Source organism: Rhinopithecus bieti, unplaced genomic scaffold (assembly GCF_001698545.2).
Source record: "Rhinopithecus bieti isolate Rb0 unplaced genomic scaffold, ASM169854v2 scaffold_18624, whole genome shotgun sequence".
NCBI lineage: Eukaryota > Metazoa > Chordata > Mammalia > Primates > Cercopithecidae > Rhinopithecus > Rhinopithecus bieti.
In genome coordinates, this window is record NW_016809607.1 from 1,852,780 (window position 1) to 1,870,974 (window position 18,195).

General features: G+C 37.8%; 1 protein-coding gene across 1 annotated transcript in view; it reads right to left on the reverse strand.

Annotated features, from left to right (window-relative positions):
- Positions 1–18,195, reverse strand: part of USP45 (ubiquitin specific peptidase 45) — a 79,705-nt gene that overhangs the window by 30,581 nt on the left and 30,929 nt on the right. The window contains 4 exon segments of the mRNA XM_017889827.1: positions 1,688–1,769; positions 9,796–9,883; positions 15,584–15,632; positions 15,635–15,713. Of these exon segments, the coding sequence (XP_017745316.1) occupies positions 1,688–1,769; positions 9,796–9,883; positions 15,584–15,632; positions 15,635–15,713 (298 nt within the window).

The window sequence follows — 18,195 nt, forward strand, 5'->3', positions numbered from 1 at the left end:
AAAAAAAAAAAAAAAAAAAAAAGGAACTCAGTTAAGAACATGGTTATATTTTTAAAAGTTAAAATTATTCTGCTCAGGAAATATTTATAAATTAAAAAACATGCCTATGACTTGCTTTAAAATAACCTGAGGTTGGCTGGGCACTGTGGCTCAAGCCTGTAATCCCAGCGCTTTGGGAGGCCCAGGCGGGCGGATCACGAAGTCAGGAGATGGAGACCATCCTGGCTAACATGGTGAAACCCCGTCTCTACTAAAAATACAAAAAAAATTAGCCAGGCGTGGGGCGGGCGCCTGTAGTCCCAGCTACTCGGGAGGCTGAGGCAGGAGAATGGAGTGAACCCAGGAGGCGGAGCTTGCAGTGAGCCGAGATGGCGCCACTGGACTCCAGCCTGGGGGACAGAGCGAGACTCCGTCTCAAAAAAAAAAGAAAAGAAAAAATAACCTGAGGTTGGGAGAAAATAGATTAAACATAAACCATGAACGCAGTTTAAGTTAGGTGACAGATATAAAAGGGCTGCATTATACTATTCTCTCTACTTTAATAAAAATTTGAAACTTGCCATCATAAGCCATGGGAGGAAAAAGTACATTAACAAACCTATTCACCCCTCTTTCAGACTTATGTTTTGAGCCTCTATCTTCAAGTTTCATACAAACAATATTTAAAATCATTTAAAGTATTACAGCGCTGAATGACAGAAAACATATCTGAATATATCAACAAACATTAATTAAAATTGTATTTAAAATACTATAATAATAAAGATGTTTCATCAAGAAAAACTACAAGCGATTGGAAATAGAGATTACAAAACTGGAAAAGGGGAAAGAAAAACTGGGTTGTTATTCTAAATATCCACGAGATGGCACTATCTCAACACAAAAGAACAAGGCATACTTGAGCAGCTAGTTTAAAAAAATCTTGAACCCATTAAGGGGTCCAATAAAGTGCACAGTAACAATGTGTGTATGTTTGTAAATTATAGACCCGTAGTACATACATTATAAAACCACAAAAACAAAAGTTAGAAAAAATTACAAATAATATTTTAAATATCTTCTAAAATTACTTCATGCTAATATTAGTATCTCAGTGCAGAATATACACTTAGGGCAAGGTATATAAACCCACACTGTAGTATTGATAATGATAAAAAACCAACTTTGATTAGGTAATCATCATTTGGAGCTCATATTTTTACGGATGAATAGCAAACACTAGGAGTAGGCAAAGTGCACTTACACTTGACTTACTAGCATTCTCTTCAATGAACGGTTTATTTGCAGGAGTCTTTGGAGCACTTAAGCATTTTGTCTAGCTACATCTAAAAAAAATCCATAAATCCATTGATCCAAACACATGTCAAATGATACAATAAATGTGAACTTTCAAGTGTGGTTGCTACTTTCAACAACCTTTCAAGTTTCCCTTAGAAGACCTCACATAAAGGTATCAGTGTCAATCTGTATATGTGGTATTAGCTTTATTTTTATAAATTCACATGAATACATTCTAGCATTTTCTATGTTCCACTAAAGTCTTTTACAGACATTGCAGCAACTGTGCCCTCCTTTTAAAGCCGCTACTTTGGTGTATTAGTTCACATAATGCTCAGTTCTTTTTCCAACTAAAATAAAAATTTAATATTTTCTTAAAGAAAAAAGTCGAAACAAAGAGTCAACATACCTTTGACTTTTTTTCTAGTTTCATCATCAGCAGTTTTAGTAGTTGGGTTGTTAAATGCTTTTAGAATGCTAGCTTGTATTCGCTGTAAAACAAAGTTAATAGATTCTGGTCTAGTAATAGTTAACTCAGGCCTCATCCTCCTAATAAAAGAAGGCTTAGAGTAAATTCATTTGCCCTCTTTCTTCCTTCTCCCTGTCTCTAAAATGACACTTCTTAATTAGAACCAAAAAAGAAAACAGACCATATGAAATTTATTGTCTATGAAGACCTTTCTATATTAAGAAGCTATCAAGCTGCTTACTATAATCTCTATGCTATGTGGACTACCTCATTTATATACACATATAAATCAAGTCCAAACTTATCAATTAATGTCCATAGCAAGAAGAATCTCCCAAATTTTAATTATGGTTTTACTTGAACTTAGTTGTCAATGATTTGTCTTCAGCAGCTCTCAGTAAATGTCAAGGTTTATATTATATATTTCCACATCTCTTGTGTATGTTTTAGGAAAGACACAATCTCACTGAAAAGTTTCAGAATAAAACTACATACTCCAAGAATAAAACTTAGTAAGTGACCTTTTTACATTAACTATGCCCCTAATTAGTGGATGAATTTTGTCTTCCTAATTCAGATTATGACAATAGGATGAGGGAAAAGTTTGTTAATTATCTTTCAAAATTAAAAAAAAATTTTTTTTTGAGAGAGAGTCTTGTTTTGTTGCCCAGGCTGGAGTGCAGTGGTGTGATCACCACCCACTGCAGCTTTGACCTCCCTGGGTTCAAGTGATCCTCCTGCCTCAGCCTCCCAAGTACCTGGGACTATAGGCACACACCATGACACCTGACTAATTTGTTTTAAATTTTTTGTAGAGATGGGGTTTTGCCAAGTTGCCCAGGCTGGTCTTAAGCTCCTGAGCTCGAGCAAGCCACCTGCCTCAGCCTCCCAAAGTGCTGGAATTACAGGCATGAGCTGTCACACCTGGGGGTTTTTTGTTTTTTGTTTTTTGTAGAGACAGGCTCTTCCTACGTTGCCCAGGCTGGTCTTGAATTCCCAAAGTGCTGGGATTACAGGTGGTGCCTGGCCCTTCCTATCTTTTAATTGGGATAAATCAGTATGATATATTAAGTGAAAAAAGACAAAGTACAAAAAGTTATATATATGGTATATGCCACCTTTTGAATAAAGAAGAAAAGAGCATAAAGGAAGAAAGACAAGAACATGGGATGTAAGCAATGGCAAGGCCAAAACACAAGAGAGGCAAAGGGAACTCCCGGGAGCATGGTTAGGAGGAATTCCAGAAGGATATGTGTACATCAGACATGAGAGGTAAAGAACCCAAATTGGAGCAATGAGACTTATAAATCAGACATATTGTCAACACCAAGATTCCCTTCTGCCATTATAACATGCTTTTAATCTAAGAACACAATATATGGAGAAGGAGGTGCTCACGTTCTTATTCTTGCTCCATGCCCTGCTGCCTGGATGAGCAGAAGACACTCGTGACCCCTCAGAATTGTTCTGGTGTGTATAATTTATGTTTCTTCTGTGTATGATATATGTTTTTTAACACATTCTCCTCCAATAATTGTGAAACCGAGTTTCACTTATTATTAACTGGCCTGTGATTAACACATTATATTTCCTATAACTGTTTACTGTCCTCCTCAAGCATATTTTGAAAATTAATACAAGGTCAAAACACTTAAATATTTTACAAAGTAGGAGATAAAAGCAAACATAAAGCAATTCATATCATGTGACACAAGTCCTGAAATACACTAATATACTATAAAGAAATCAAACATTAAAATGTCTCCCAGAAGCTATTAAATACTGAAATAATCTCCAATTCAGACTCAATAAATTTGAAAGCTGATATAATTCAGACATTGTCTAAGCTAAAGTTGACTTTTACGCCTTGAAAAAGAATTTATTGAACTAAAGTAAACAAATTGGAATTGCATAAATTCCATGCAGGGGAAATTAATGAAAAATTCCAATAAATACCAATGTTTACCTGTAAATATTTCATATAATCATACTTTCAAACAACTCAAGAGAAATACTTCTAACTCAACTTAGTCTGTAAATTTATCCTACAATTTAAACATTTTACTAATTCAGACATGATTTTTGATATGATTTAATGAAACTTCGCTATATATCCTGAAATGTCATATCACTCAAAAGAAGCTAAAAGTTACCAATTCGAGCAGCAGGAAAAAAGCAAAAAAGCTGTGATTACACTCTAAAAGAGTAAAATGAAATTGTTTACATTATTAACTTTTAAATATTAGACTTAGGCTTTTTAATTTCTATCCTAACCATGAATTTATATTCTCTACTCTAAACTGCTTAAAAGTTAATAGGTAATTCATCAAGTTGAGGAAAATGAATGAGTTTAGGTCCATATACAATAGCTCATTGTTAGGAGTTGTGCTTTGAACAATTTAGGTTAAAAGAAAGATACTTTGGTCAGGGAGCTGTTAATAACTGTAGTACGTAATCAATTAGCAGTATCAAGGTTCAACTATTTCAAATCTCCACCTTATACTTCAAAAACAAGAATGAGAATAATGTACAGTTTAAGTTAGCTGAGATAGTCTGCCTTTAAAATAATTCTAACCAACAATGTATTATAGTAATAAATCTTTAATAAAAAGGTAATATTAATTTATTGACTGCAAATTATAAGGAAAAAACAAAGAAGCATAAATTTATAAATTAAAAAGACTGCCTTATAAAAGAACTATTTCTAGGAAATTTGATTTTGTACACGAAAAATTTACAATTTCTGCACAAATGATCCCTTAAGTACTATATTCAGCAAGAGTCTATTCCTCAACTTTGTAGTTCAGAAAAGACTTTAATGAAACCATATGAAAGGAGGTCAGTAGTTTTTCATCATTACTAAAAGATTCTGGTGGCAGACGTAACATTGTAGCCTTTCTTCAATCAAGAAAACACATGGCAGTGACACACTACAACAACAGCACGATTAACAGCTGTGGAGTTCCCAGGCCAGACAATGCAGCTCCTGCCCCAATACTCACTGTAGCTGACCGTCAGGACTGTCCTCGCTTATGAAATTGAATAGATCCACAGACTTGACATTTTAATTTTACTGCACTGTCTAAAGCTCTCAAATGGTGCAAGAAAGATAAGAGTTTTCTAAACCAACATGTCCTGCTGTGCTGCCTAAGATACTGTGCATCCCACTGCACCATTATGACCAAACAATAATTTTATTATAACAAAGACTGCTATCAAATTATAGAGGTAAAATAGAAAAAAAATGAAAGGGATATATTTTACTTTTTTTTATAATATCAACAGAAAAAAAAAAAAAAAAACCCAAAACATAATTTTAATCCATTCACATGACTTTTAACTTCACTCACTTTTTTTTTTTTTTTTTGAGAACCTGTCTCACTCCCTCACCCAGGCTAGAGTGCAGTGCCACGATCTCGGCTCACTGCAACCTCCACCTGAGTTCAAGCGATTCTCCTGCCTCAGTCTCCTGAGTAGCTAGGATTACAGGCACGCGCCACCACGCTTAGCTAATTTTTGTATTTTTAGTAGACACGGGGTTTCACCATGTTGGCCAAGCTGGTCTCAAACTCCTGACTTCCGGTGATCCACCCACCTCAGCCTTCCAAACTGCTGGGATTACAGGAATGAGCCACCATGCCCAGCCCACTTACATAATTTTTAATTCCATTTAATGATATATGACCACCACATAGTAAATGTATTCCTGCAAACCCCAGGAAAAAAATAATTCTAGCAATTGATAAATCTGAATTAATCTTAAAGTAACTCATATCATCTGTAGGCCCATTTATTGTTTATAAAATAAACAGCAACCTGTTCCCACCCTGCCAACATGCATCTACCCCTTAACAAGAACAGCAATATATCATAATTATTGAATCCGATTTAACAATTTTCCAAATAGTAAAATAATTGTGGTTACATTTTAAATAGCAGGCTTAAAATCATTATTTCTACTGACTACAGATGTCCAAGCATTAAAACTAAACTTCAATCAGCAGTATTTTTTAATTTTTTTTCTTTTTTTTTTTGAGACGGAGTCTTGCTCTGTCGCCCAGGCTGGAGTGCAGTGGCCGGATCTCAGCTCACTGCAAGCTCCGTCTCCCGGGTTTACGCCATTCTCCTGCCTCAGTCTCCCGAGTAGCTGGGACTACAGGCGCCCGCTACGTCGCCTGGCTAGTTTTTTGTATTTTTTAGTAGAGACGGGGTTTCACCGGGTTAGCCAGGATGGTCTCGATCTCCTGACCTTGTGATCCGCCCGTCTCGGCCTCCCAAAGTGCTGGGATTACAGGCTTGAGCCACCGCGCCCGGCAATCAGCAGTATTTTATAGAATTAGAAAGATCATTAGTTTGGGAGTCAGAAAGACTTGAGTTTGAAGCTCAACTCTAAGTATCAGTTCCTAGCTCTAAGACAATGTGATCAAATACTAACTAGGGGATTACGCTAATATCCTCAATGGTTAACTAATTATAAATCTCTTTTTTTTTTTTTTAGACACAATGTAGGTAAAATGACACAGTATTATCCTGTCAGTTTATTAGTTTATTCAAATACAACATATTCAAAATAATTGCAAATCACAAAGAAACTAGCTAGTACAACATATAAGAATAATTATTTTGATTTCTTCCCAATTCAAATTCTCAAAAGAAGTGGTGTTTAAGGTTAAGCACATACAACTCATTCAAAAAACGTTCACAGGGAGCCTGGAGTGGCAGCTCATGCCTGTGATCTCAGCACTTTGGGAGGTCAAGGCAGGCAGATTACTTGAGGTCAGGAGTTTGACACCAGCCTGGTCAAAGTGGTAAAATCCTGTCTCTACTAAAAATACAAAAAAAAAAAAAAAAAAAAAAAAAAAAAAAAAAAAAAAAAAAAAAAAAAATTAGCCAGGCTTGGTGATATGTGTCTGTAATCCCAGCTATTCGGGAGGCTAAAGCTGAGGCAGGAGAATCACTTGACCCCAGGAGGTTGGAGGTTGCAGTGAGCCGAGATCACAACACCACACTTCAGCCTAAGCAGCAGAGTAAGACACTGTCTAAATAAATAAATAAGCAAGCCTAGTCAACATGGTGAAACCCCATTTCTACTAAAAGTACAAAAATTAGCTGGGAATGGTGGCACACACTTGTAATCCCAGCTGCTTGGGAGGCTGAGGCAGGAGAATCACTTGAACCTGGGAGGCAGAGGTTGCAGTGAGGTGAGATCATGCCACTGCACTCCAGGCTGGGTGACAGAGTGAGACCCTGTGTCAAAAAAAAAAAAAAAAAAAAAAAAAACCACACACAAACAAAAATTCACAGAACACCTACTATGTGCAAGGTACACAGGACAGAGACAATACATAGTACCATTCCTCAAACAGATCACAATCTAAGAAAGCTGACAGGGACATAAATCTAAATAGAAAGTGGTAGTGTTTATGATCAATTATATAAAAGTAGAGAAGTGGCAGAAAGGGAATGACACCTCTAAAAGCTGAATTCAATTAGCTTAATAAGAAAGTCAATAAACAGATAATTAAAACGGACAATTAAAATAGGATTGTGATACGTGATGTTTTTTGTAGCAGGAGAGAGTAATTAACTCAATCCTTATTTTTAAAGGAAACTTTAAAGAAAATGTTAGAACTCTAATTTTCTCTTCACTGGACACTGGTCACTGTCAGGCCTCTGAGTCCAAGCTAAGCCATTATATCCCCAGTGACCTGCACGTACACATCCAGATGTCCTGAAGCAACTAAAGATCCACAGACGTGAAAATAGCTTAATTGATGACATTCCACCATTGTGATTTGTTTCTACCCCATCCTAACTGATTAATGTTCTTCATAATCTCCCCCACCCTTAAGAAGTTTCGTTGTAATTCTCTCCACCCTTGAGAATGTACTTTGTGAGATCCACCCCCTGACCCCAAAACATTGCTCTTAACTCCACCGCCTATCCCAAAACCTATAAGAACTCATGATAATCCCATCACCTTTGCTGACTCCTTTTTCGGACTCAGCCCGCCTGCACCCAGGTGAAATAAACAGCCATGTTGCTCACACAAAGCCTGTTTGGTGATCTCTTCACAAGGCCACATGAAATAGTCACTAGGAGTAAAGAGACACTGCAACACTACAATTAAAACACAGGATTTTTGTTGTTGTTTTTTGAGGTAGGCCCTTGCTCTGTTGCCCAGGCTGGAGTGCAGTGGTGCCATCACAGCTCACTGCAACCTCCGCCTCTCGGGTTCAAGTGGTTCTCATGCCTCAGTCACCCGAGAAGCTGGGATTACAAGTGTGCACCACCACGCATGGCTAATTTTTGTGTTTTTAGTAGACACATGGTTTCACCATGTTGACCAGGCTGGTCTGAAATTCCTGAGCTCAAGTGATCCACCCACCTTGGCCTCCCAGAGTGCTAGAATTACAAGCATGAGCCACCATACCTGGCAGAATTTTTTTTTAAAAAAAGGAAGGTCCATCATGCCTAGCACTAGCTTGTATGTACTTCACTGAACACTTGGCTGCTTTTATTACATATTACCATATAGATTAAGAAGCATATTTGCCTTGGATGGAAAACAGGTTTTCACCTATTATTCCAACTATGACTGACAAGGGCTGCCCACAGTGGTGTGCTCAGAAAATAATTCTGGACTGTTAGGAATGATTAACAATGTCTTTTATGAGTAAGAGGGAGGAAAATGGAGAGTGCGTACTGTGTATCTGACATCCTTAATATCTTGCATTTTCTCTGATAAACTGAATCCTATGTGCATAGGAAACCCCTCCCGAGAAGAAGTTGAATTTAACTAATTTAACATTAAAGTCAATAAAGAGCCAATCATTTAGGGGATAGGCCTACAATCAACACTGTTTGGGGAATCTATCCAGTCCATGGGCTATTCCTTTTCTGAGAAATGCTCTCTCATCCAAGAGGCTGGGACTCCTCTCTCCTAGCCACAAACAACTGATCCATGAGTGGAATCTAATCCAACATGGAATAATGAAGTTTCTGTCTACTGGGAATTTAAAAATCAAGAATCATGAATAGCCAGTATAGTTTTTACATACATGGAACTATGACATACAAATACTGCTTGGTCTGCATGGAGAAAAATGAAGAAAATTATCTACAGAGCCAGAGAAACCAGGATAAGAAGAAGAATGCTTTCTGGATTCCTGACAGATTTCCTGTTCCTATATCCCCCAGGAATATCTCCCTGCATCTTAAGATTCCCTCTTCTTTTTTTTTTTTTTTTTTAATGGCGTTTCACTCTGTCACCCAGGCTGGAGTAGACTGGCACGATCTTGGCTCACTGCAACCTCCACTTCCGGGGTTCAAGCGTTTGTCTTGCCTCAGCCTCCCAAGTAGTTGGGATTACAGGTGCACGCTACCACGCCTGGCTAATTTTTATATTTTTAGTAGAGACAGGGTTTCACCATGTTTCCCAGGCTGGTCTTGAACTCTTGACCTCAGGTGATCCACCTGCCTCAGCCTTCCAAACTGTTGGGATTACAGGCATGAGCCACCATGCCCAGCCATAATTCCTTTTTACTTAAGCTAGTTTAAATTATTTTATTTACAGCCAAAGGGCATTAACTAAAAAGGACAATAGGGCTGTAAAAGGATAAAGGTGAATATCTTACAGAAGAAAGAAAAAATATCTAGAATATTTATTCTAAAAAATTAAATTATTTCTCAACTGTACTTTTAAATTGCAGTAGAAATTGTTTTTTGTTTGTTTTTTGAGACACAGTCTCACTCTGTCACCCAGGCTGGAGTAATGCAGTAGCATGACCTCGGCTCACTACAACCTCTGCCTCCTGGGTTCAAGCACTTCTCATGTCTCAGCCTGCCAAGTAGCTGGAATTACAGGCATGCACCACCATACCCGGCTAATTTTTATGTTTTAGTAGAGAGGAGGTTTCACCATGTTGGCTAGGCTAGTCTCAAACTCCTGACCTCAGATGATACACCCCGCCTTGGCCCCTCAATACTTCCTTAGTTTTGTATCCTCTTCTTGAAGAGAATATATGATATACATAAAGAAACCTGACCTTTGTTTCTTCTGTCCTCACTGCATCCAGAAGATAATGAAGAAGCTCCTGACTGTCCTGTTGCTGGAAATCTTTAAATCGAGGTGCCCTGTGATTTAAAGACAAAAGAGGAAAGAAAAAAAAGCATAATCATTCCATGGTTCGACACTCCTATCTAAATGCACTTGAAATAGCATATTATTAGCCGGGTGCGGCAGCCTATGCCTGTAATCCCAGCACTTTGGGAGGCTGAGGGGCAGATCACTTGAGCTTAGGAGTTCGAGACCAGCCTGGGCAACAAGGCAAAAAACCCCGTTCTCTACCAAAACACACACCCACACACACCAAATGGCATAAAGACGCAGTTTACTACTTTTCCAACTAAATAGACAAAATGTGATTACTGGTCTTCATTATCTCAGGATAAATATTCATCCTAATAATACAAAGAAAGTGAGTACCTGACTGCTAAAACATTAACTGGTAGTCAATCTAGCCTGTAAGAGGAAACACCACTCCAGACATTCTTGCTAACTAGCAGCACATAGCAACATGCTGACAACACTTTATTACCTTGATGGGCTTCCCTACCTGCACGTGGTGTCCAGAACCTACCTCCTAGATTAGAGATGAGGACAGAAATCAAGATGGACACATATTCTAGTCTTATCTGGACCTCCAGAGCTGGCATCAGGAGAGGTAGAAACTGCAGAACCCTGCACTTATGCTGTACACTCCAAAGAAGGCCAGTGAAGTAGCAGATGACTAGAATAGGGAGCAGGAGAATCCTTTAGAGATCTTCACTAGCCAAGGGGTAGGTAGGAGGAGGGGGCAGTTTATGGCTTTCAAAGCAGACACACAAGAAGGAAATCATTCCTCAACAAAGAGAAATGGCTTCCACCATGTCTCTGCCTATAGCTCCATCTCAACCACTGCAAAAACTATTTACTGCCTTCTAAACCACTGAAGAAAATTTAATAAACTTAGATTTGCTTTTTCTTTTTTACCTAGGAATGGGCAAAAAAAAAAATCATAGGATGATTTATAGACTCTATGATGGAGCCTGTCTGAGCTACCCATATCAAGAGAGACTTTCAAACCTATTAAAGGATTAAAAGAGAAAAATCACCAAACATGTGAAAATATTCAGCCTATTCAAAATAAGGGGAACACTAAGGATTCCCAGGAAATGTACTTTAGTAAAAGTACTGCCATGAGAAAGAGGAGAGGACTTTTGAAAACCTCAAGGCATAAGAGAAAAATACATGTACAAGCATAAATTATGAGACTGTCAAGAAAAAGAAATTTAAGCCACTTCTATGTTCATCATAGTGCTATTCACAATGGCAAAGACATGCAATCAACCTAGGTGCCCATAAATGGTGGATTGGATAAAGAAAATGTGGTCCATATACACCAAGGAATACTACACAGCCATAAAAAAAAAAGAACAAAATCACGTCCTTTGCAGCAAGCAACATGGAAGCAGCTGAAAGCCGTCACCCTAAGTGAACTAATGCAGAAGCAGAAAACCAAATAAAACCAACACAAACACAAAGTTGAAGACCTTGCTCCCAAATAAGGCTCATCACAAGTGGTCAAAGTGTCTGATAATCACCACTGTAATAGAAACTTCAAGAGACTGGTTCACGTACACACAACATGAATAAACCACAAATTATGCCAAGTGAAAGAAGTCAGATAAAAAAGAGTACACTATGTATGATTCCATTTCTATAGAATTCTCCCAAATGCAAACTAATCTATTGCAACAAAAACACAGGTAAGTGGTATACCACCCAGGGATGGAGTTTAGGGGAGAGGTTCCAGAGAAAGGGATTACAAAGGGGCCCCACAAAACTTTGGGGGGTGATGGATACATTCATTATATTGAATGAATGTATGTATATATACACACACACAAAGTGTATAGATATGTCAAAACTTATCCAATAGTATACTTTATTTTTCAGAGAGACGGGGTGACAGGAGTGCAATGACACTAACAGCTCACTGTACACTCAAAACTCCCAGGCTCAAGTGATCCTCCTACCTCAGCCTCTAGAGTAGCTGGGACTACAGGTGCGCACCATCACACCTCTGGCAAATTTTTTTTTTTCATAGAGATAGAGTCTCCCTGTGTTGTCCTGGTTAGTCTCAAACTCCTGGCCTCAGGCAATTCTCCCACCTTGGCTCCCAAACTGCTGGGATTACAGGTGTGAGCCACTGTGTCTGGCCCCAATAGTACACTTTAAATATGTACAATTTGCTTTATGTCAAATATATGTTAGTAAAGCTAGTCAGAATATCCACCAATATAATTTACTATTCCAACAGACAAAAAAAAAATGATTATTTTGATATAGAAAAAGTATTTTTTAAAATCCATTTCTTGATAAGAACTCTCAGAAAATAGAAAATTAAGAATAATTGGGAATTTCCTCAACCTGATAAAAGGCACGTATGAAAAAACTATAGTTATTATCACACTTATGTGTGAAAGACTGAAGGCTCTCCCTTTAAAATCAGGAATAAGGCAAGACACTCATTTCACCATTCCAACATTGTATTGGCAGTCCTTTTTCATCTTTTTTCCAAGAAGAGTCCCATTGCAATATGTATTGTATTGGTTGTCCTTGCCAGTGATATAAAATGAGAAAAAGATATAAAATGATACAGATTGGAAAGAAATAATCTTCACTTGCCAATGACATTATTGTCTATATAAGAAATACCAACGAATCAGCAAAAAGCTAATAGAACTAGTAAAGCAAGTTGGGTAGGGTAGCAAGAAACAAGGTCAGTATACAAAAATCAACTGTATTTCTGTATATTAACAATGAACAATTGGAAAGTGAATTTTTTAAAAAGAGTACAATTCACAATAAATAGCATAAAAACATGAAATTCTTAAGATAAATCTAACAAAACATATGCAGGATTTGTATGCTGAAAACTATACAACCTTGATGAGAAAAATCAAAGACCTAGAAAACTGGTAAGGTATCATACATTAAAAGATTCAACATTGTTAAGATGTTGATTCTCCCCAAATTGATCTACACATTCAAAACAATCCCAACTGACAATCTGATTCTATAATTTACTTAGAAAAAAAAGGACCAGTCGGGTGCAGTGGCTCACGCCTGGACCCCAAGCACTTTGGGAGGCCAAGGCGGGCAGATCACCTGAGGTTGGGAGTTCAAGACCAGCCTGACCAACATGGAGAAACCCGTTGCTAGTAAAAATACAAAATTAGCCAGGCGTGGTGGCGGGCGCCTGTAATCCCAGCTACTCGGGAGGCTGAGGCAGGAGAATTGCTTGAACCCAGGAGGTGGAGGTTGTAGTGAGCCAAGATCATGCCATTGCACTCCAGCCCAGGCAACAAGAGTGAAACTCTGTCTCAGAAAACAAAACAAAACAACAACAAAAAAACCTAGAATAGTTTGAAAAGGATGACCAAAATTTGAGAACTCATATTACTCAATTGCAAGACTTACTATGAAGCTACAGTAATCAGGACAGTGTAGGCTTTGGGGTAAAGATAAGACATACAGATCAATGAAACAGAATATAGTTCAGAAATAAACCCAAACACATATGGCTTAAATCTTTACCTGATTAAAAAAAAAAAATATTTGGCCAGGCACGGTGGCTCACACCTGTAATCCCAGTACTTTGGGAGGCTGAGGCGGGCGGATCACAAGGTCAGGAGATAGAGACTATCCTGACTAACACGGTGAAACCCCATCTCTACTAAAAATACAAAAAATTAGCCGGGCGTGGTGGTGGGCGCCTGTAGTCCCAGCTACTCGGGAGGCTGAGGCAGGAGAATGGCATAAACCCAGGAGGCGGAGCTTGCAGTGAGCAAAGATCGCACCACTGTACTACAGCCTGGGTGATAAAGCGAGACTCTGTCTCAAAAAAAAAAAAAACAAATTTGTCTAATGCATACTTCTTTTAAAAGTAAACGCCATAAAACAAACAAAAAGAAAGCAATTTAAAACTTTTTGGCCAAGCATGGATGCTCATGCCTGTAATCCCAGCTACTTAGGAGGTTGAGCAGGGAGGAATGCTTGAGCCCAGGAATTAGACTATGATCGGGCCACTGCACTTGAGCCTGGGCACAGAGCGAGACCCTGTCTCCTAAAAAATACAAAAAATAAATAAAACTCTTCAAATAATGTTTGATCTAGTTATTCTACTTCTAAGAATTTATCCTACTGATGTACTTCCGCAAGTACAGTGTATACATACAAAACTAAGTTATACATACACGTACTAACATGGAAAGATGTATAAAATATACTAAGCAAATCAAGCAAGTTGCAAACGATTTGCATATGCCTGTGTATGTATAATCACTTTTGGAAAGAATCAGGTAATAGTTACTTCTGAGGAGTATAGAGAGGAGTTTGAATTTTTACCTATGAGTGCCCATTATTTAATAATAATTTTCAAAATGCTAATAAACCTTTATAACCAGGAAGAAAATTATACAAGTTATTTCTGGCAAAGTCAGAAACAAATTTCTAAAGCATACAATGCCCTAATAACTTTGTTTTAATTTCAACTTTTATTTTAGATGCGGGGTACATGTGCAGGTTTGTTACCTGCAGGTATATTGTTTGATGCTGAGGTCTAGGGTATGAATGACCCTGTCACTCAGGTACTAAGCATAGTATCCAACAGCTAGTTTTTCACCCTTCCTCCCTCAATCTCTCCCACCTCTAGTAGTCCCCAGTCTCTATTATTGCCATCTTTATGTCCGTGAGTACCCAATGTTTAGCTTCCACTTATCAGTGAGAACATGTGGTATCTGGTTTTCTGTTCCTGCATTAATTCCCTTAGGATAATGGCCTCCAGCTGCATCCATATTGCTGCAAATAACATGATTTCATTCTTTATTATGGCTGTGCTAAAAACTTTTTAACTCTGCGAAACACTCATGCCTCTGAGACTTTTGCAGGTTTTTTGGTCTTCAGGCTTTGAAGAAATATCATTCGCCAACCAAATGAAATATACACTAAGCCCTCTATTTTGGACTATATATAAAAATCATGGCATTCATTACTAGTTTTAATTAAAATGAGATTTTAAAGTCTATAAATATGCAAAAATACAAGCTCATATTCAAATAATTTTCCTTCTACATATTTCAGTAATTGTGGACTGGACTAGCTTGTGAGTTCCATGAGGACAGGGCACATTTGTGATGCAATATACATTGTGTATCCCTGAATTCTAGCAAGTAACTCATAAAAAGCAATCTCTGAATTTTTTATAGAAATGAATGCATGAATGCATTAAAGTCAAGTCAGTTCCTCTATGTGTTTATTTCCAGAAACATAAGGATTTCGTTTTTAAACATACTGTAATACCTTGAGAAATTCACTTAAACTCTATTTGCCTCACAGCTCATCTTTTAAAATAAGAAAGCTAGATTAGATGATCCTACAGTACTTTCTAGATTTTACAACTCTATGATTTTCTTACTTTATGGTATTACAACAAAGGCATCCAAGTCAGGACAGACCTCTATTTGATTCTCAGCTTTTCACTCAGACTAGGTGAGCCATTTAATTTCTGTGTCTCCCCCTTATATATGAGGATAATCTGCTTCTTCCGAGGACTGAGATATAATTTTCATAAAGCATAGAGCTGCAACTAATAAATGTTAGTTCTTTCTCTTGATAGTCTGGGCAGTAATAGCAAAGTTACAGTAAGAATGACTATTCACGTTAAGTGATAAATACATTAGTATTTTGTAACTCATAATTACTTATATTAAAAATATAGATGCACCCACTTCTGACAAAGCTGATGAAAAAGAACGTTAGGAGAAAGTGGTCCTTTTCAGTCTCCTTCATGCTGTGAAGAAACAGGAACAAGGCTGAGGTCAGTGGTCCAGGCCTTGAAAGTTCCACCACTAACGGGTCCTTTAAAAACATGATCAACTTTATGTCAGAAATGTACAGTTTAAAATAACATACTAAAATCTCAGTTATACTCTGCTTAAATAATAGCAACTAAATTCCCCAATTGTATTAAGAAACTTTATTTCATAAATGAAATGAATATATAAAATGGAAAACAGAATACCTGCCTTGAAAAACACAGGTATTTTCATATCCTCTGCCCTTTGCTTAATAAAACCATTAGCTCGAATAATATCACCAATCTTTAGTTGCTTGTCACTGTCCTTTAATGTACTCTCCTATAAAATCGCGAATCTGCTTAATATTTGTACCACTCCACAAATAATCGTACATTATTAAATAATGTATGATTATTTAATAATGTACGATTATTTGTGTACGATGTATGATTGCTTATACAACTTTCTTTTCCCCAAATATTTTACTAGTAAAATAATAATGTGGAATCATGTGACAAAATCAGCATAATATCTCCCTCTTTTAAAGGGGAGAGACATAAAGCTTGACAAAAGCAGCTAACATTGGGTGAAGGATTAACCCATTTAATTCTAGAATTTTTCTTCCCCTAGAAATCTGGTTTCTAAAGTATCATCCCCACCAATAACACTTTCTCCTAAAGGACAAGAAAAAGAAAGCAGATCCCAAGTATAAACTCGGGACATTAAAGAATGTTATCTCTAAGACAACTACTGAATATGTTTTCCTATTCCTATATTCATGAAATAACTGTTACATATGTATTTCATACCAACTATCCTTAAAAATCCACTATCATCACAGAAAGGACAGGCTATAATTTTCCATAGCTTTTTTTTTTTTTTTTTTTAAGAAACAGGGTTGCCCAGGCTGGTCTTGAACTCCCAAGGCTCAAGCAATGCCCCCGCCTCGGCCTCCCAAGTAGCTGGGATCACAGGCATGAGCCACCACACCCAGTGAAAATTACAGAGGACTCAAGACAGACTTTCGTTTTTTTTTTGAGACGAAGTCTCACTCTGTCACCCAGGCTGGAGTGCAGTGGTGCGATCTGCTCACTGTAACTTCAAACTCTTGGACCCAAGTGATCCTCCTGCCTCCACCTCCTGAGCAGCTGGGACTACAGATGCATACCAGTATATCCAGTTAATTTTTAAAATTTTTGTAGAGACTGGGGTCGGAGGCGGGGGTCTCACTTTGTTGCCCAGGCTGGTCTTAAACTCCTGGCTTCAAGTGATCCTCCCACCCTGGCCTCCCAAAGTGCTAGAGGATTACAAGAATGAGTCATGGTGCTCGGCCTACCACAGCTTTTGAATATCAGAAGTGCTTTTACAGACTCACATCTGTAACCTCCACACTTTGGGAGGCCAAGGTGGAAGGATCACTTGAGCTTAGAGTGGGAGGCCCGCTTGGACAACATAGGGAGACCCCCTCTCTGCAAAAAGAAATTTAAAAATTAGCCAGGTGTAGTGGCACGTGCCTGTGGTCCCAGTTACTCAGGAGGCTCGATCCCTTAAGCCCGGGCTGCTATGAGCCATGATGGCACCACTGCACCCCAGCCTGAGTGACAGAATGAGACTCTGTCTCTAAAAAACATAAAAAAAAAAAAAAAAAAAAGGTTTTCTCTTTTGCTGCAAACCTAAAACTGCTTTAAAAAAATAAAGTCTATTTTTTTAAGTGTTTTCTGCCATGTTTAAGTTACCTCAAGGGTCAAAAGTAAAATCTAAGGTAATTTTAAAGTTCAAGTACCAAGTTGCACTTCCCCTTTTCCCAATGAAAGTATTTTTTAGACAGAATAAAAAACCTTCAGAATGAGATGAGGAAATAACCTTAGTTTTAAAAACTACATTTAGACCTGATGCAGTGGCTCACACCTATTACAGGCATTTTGGGAGGCCGAGGCAGGCGGATCACTTGAGGTCAGGAGTTTGAGACCAGCCTGGTTAACATGGTGAAACCCCGTCTCCACTAAAAATACAAAAAAAAAAAAAAAAAAAAAAAAAAAAATAGCTGGGTGTGGTGGCATGCACCTGTGGTCCCAGCTATTTGGGAAGCTGAGGCAGGACAACTGCTTGAACCTAGGAGGTGGAGGTTGCAGTGAGCTGAGATTGTGCCACTGCACAATCTGGTGACAGAGCAAGACTCCATCTCAATAAATAAATTAATTAATTAAAAATAAAAAATACACTTAAACTTTGAAAATAAAAGTTCGCTGAAAACGCAAGAAGGATGAATTTCATACATAATGTTGACAGAAAGAAGCCAAATGCAAAAGAATGTACATAGTAAGATTCCATTTAGATGCAGTATTAAAACAGGCAAAACTAATCTATCCTGTTCGAAACCAGGTTAGTGGTTACTCATGCGGGTTAGGGAAGTAGTGAATGGAGGGGGAAGTTGAAGGGGCCTTCCAGATGCTGGTAATGTTACTTGAGCAAGGTGTTAGTTACACAAGTGTGTTAGCTGTGAAAATTCATCAAGCTATACACTCATGATATACATTTTTAAG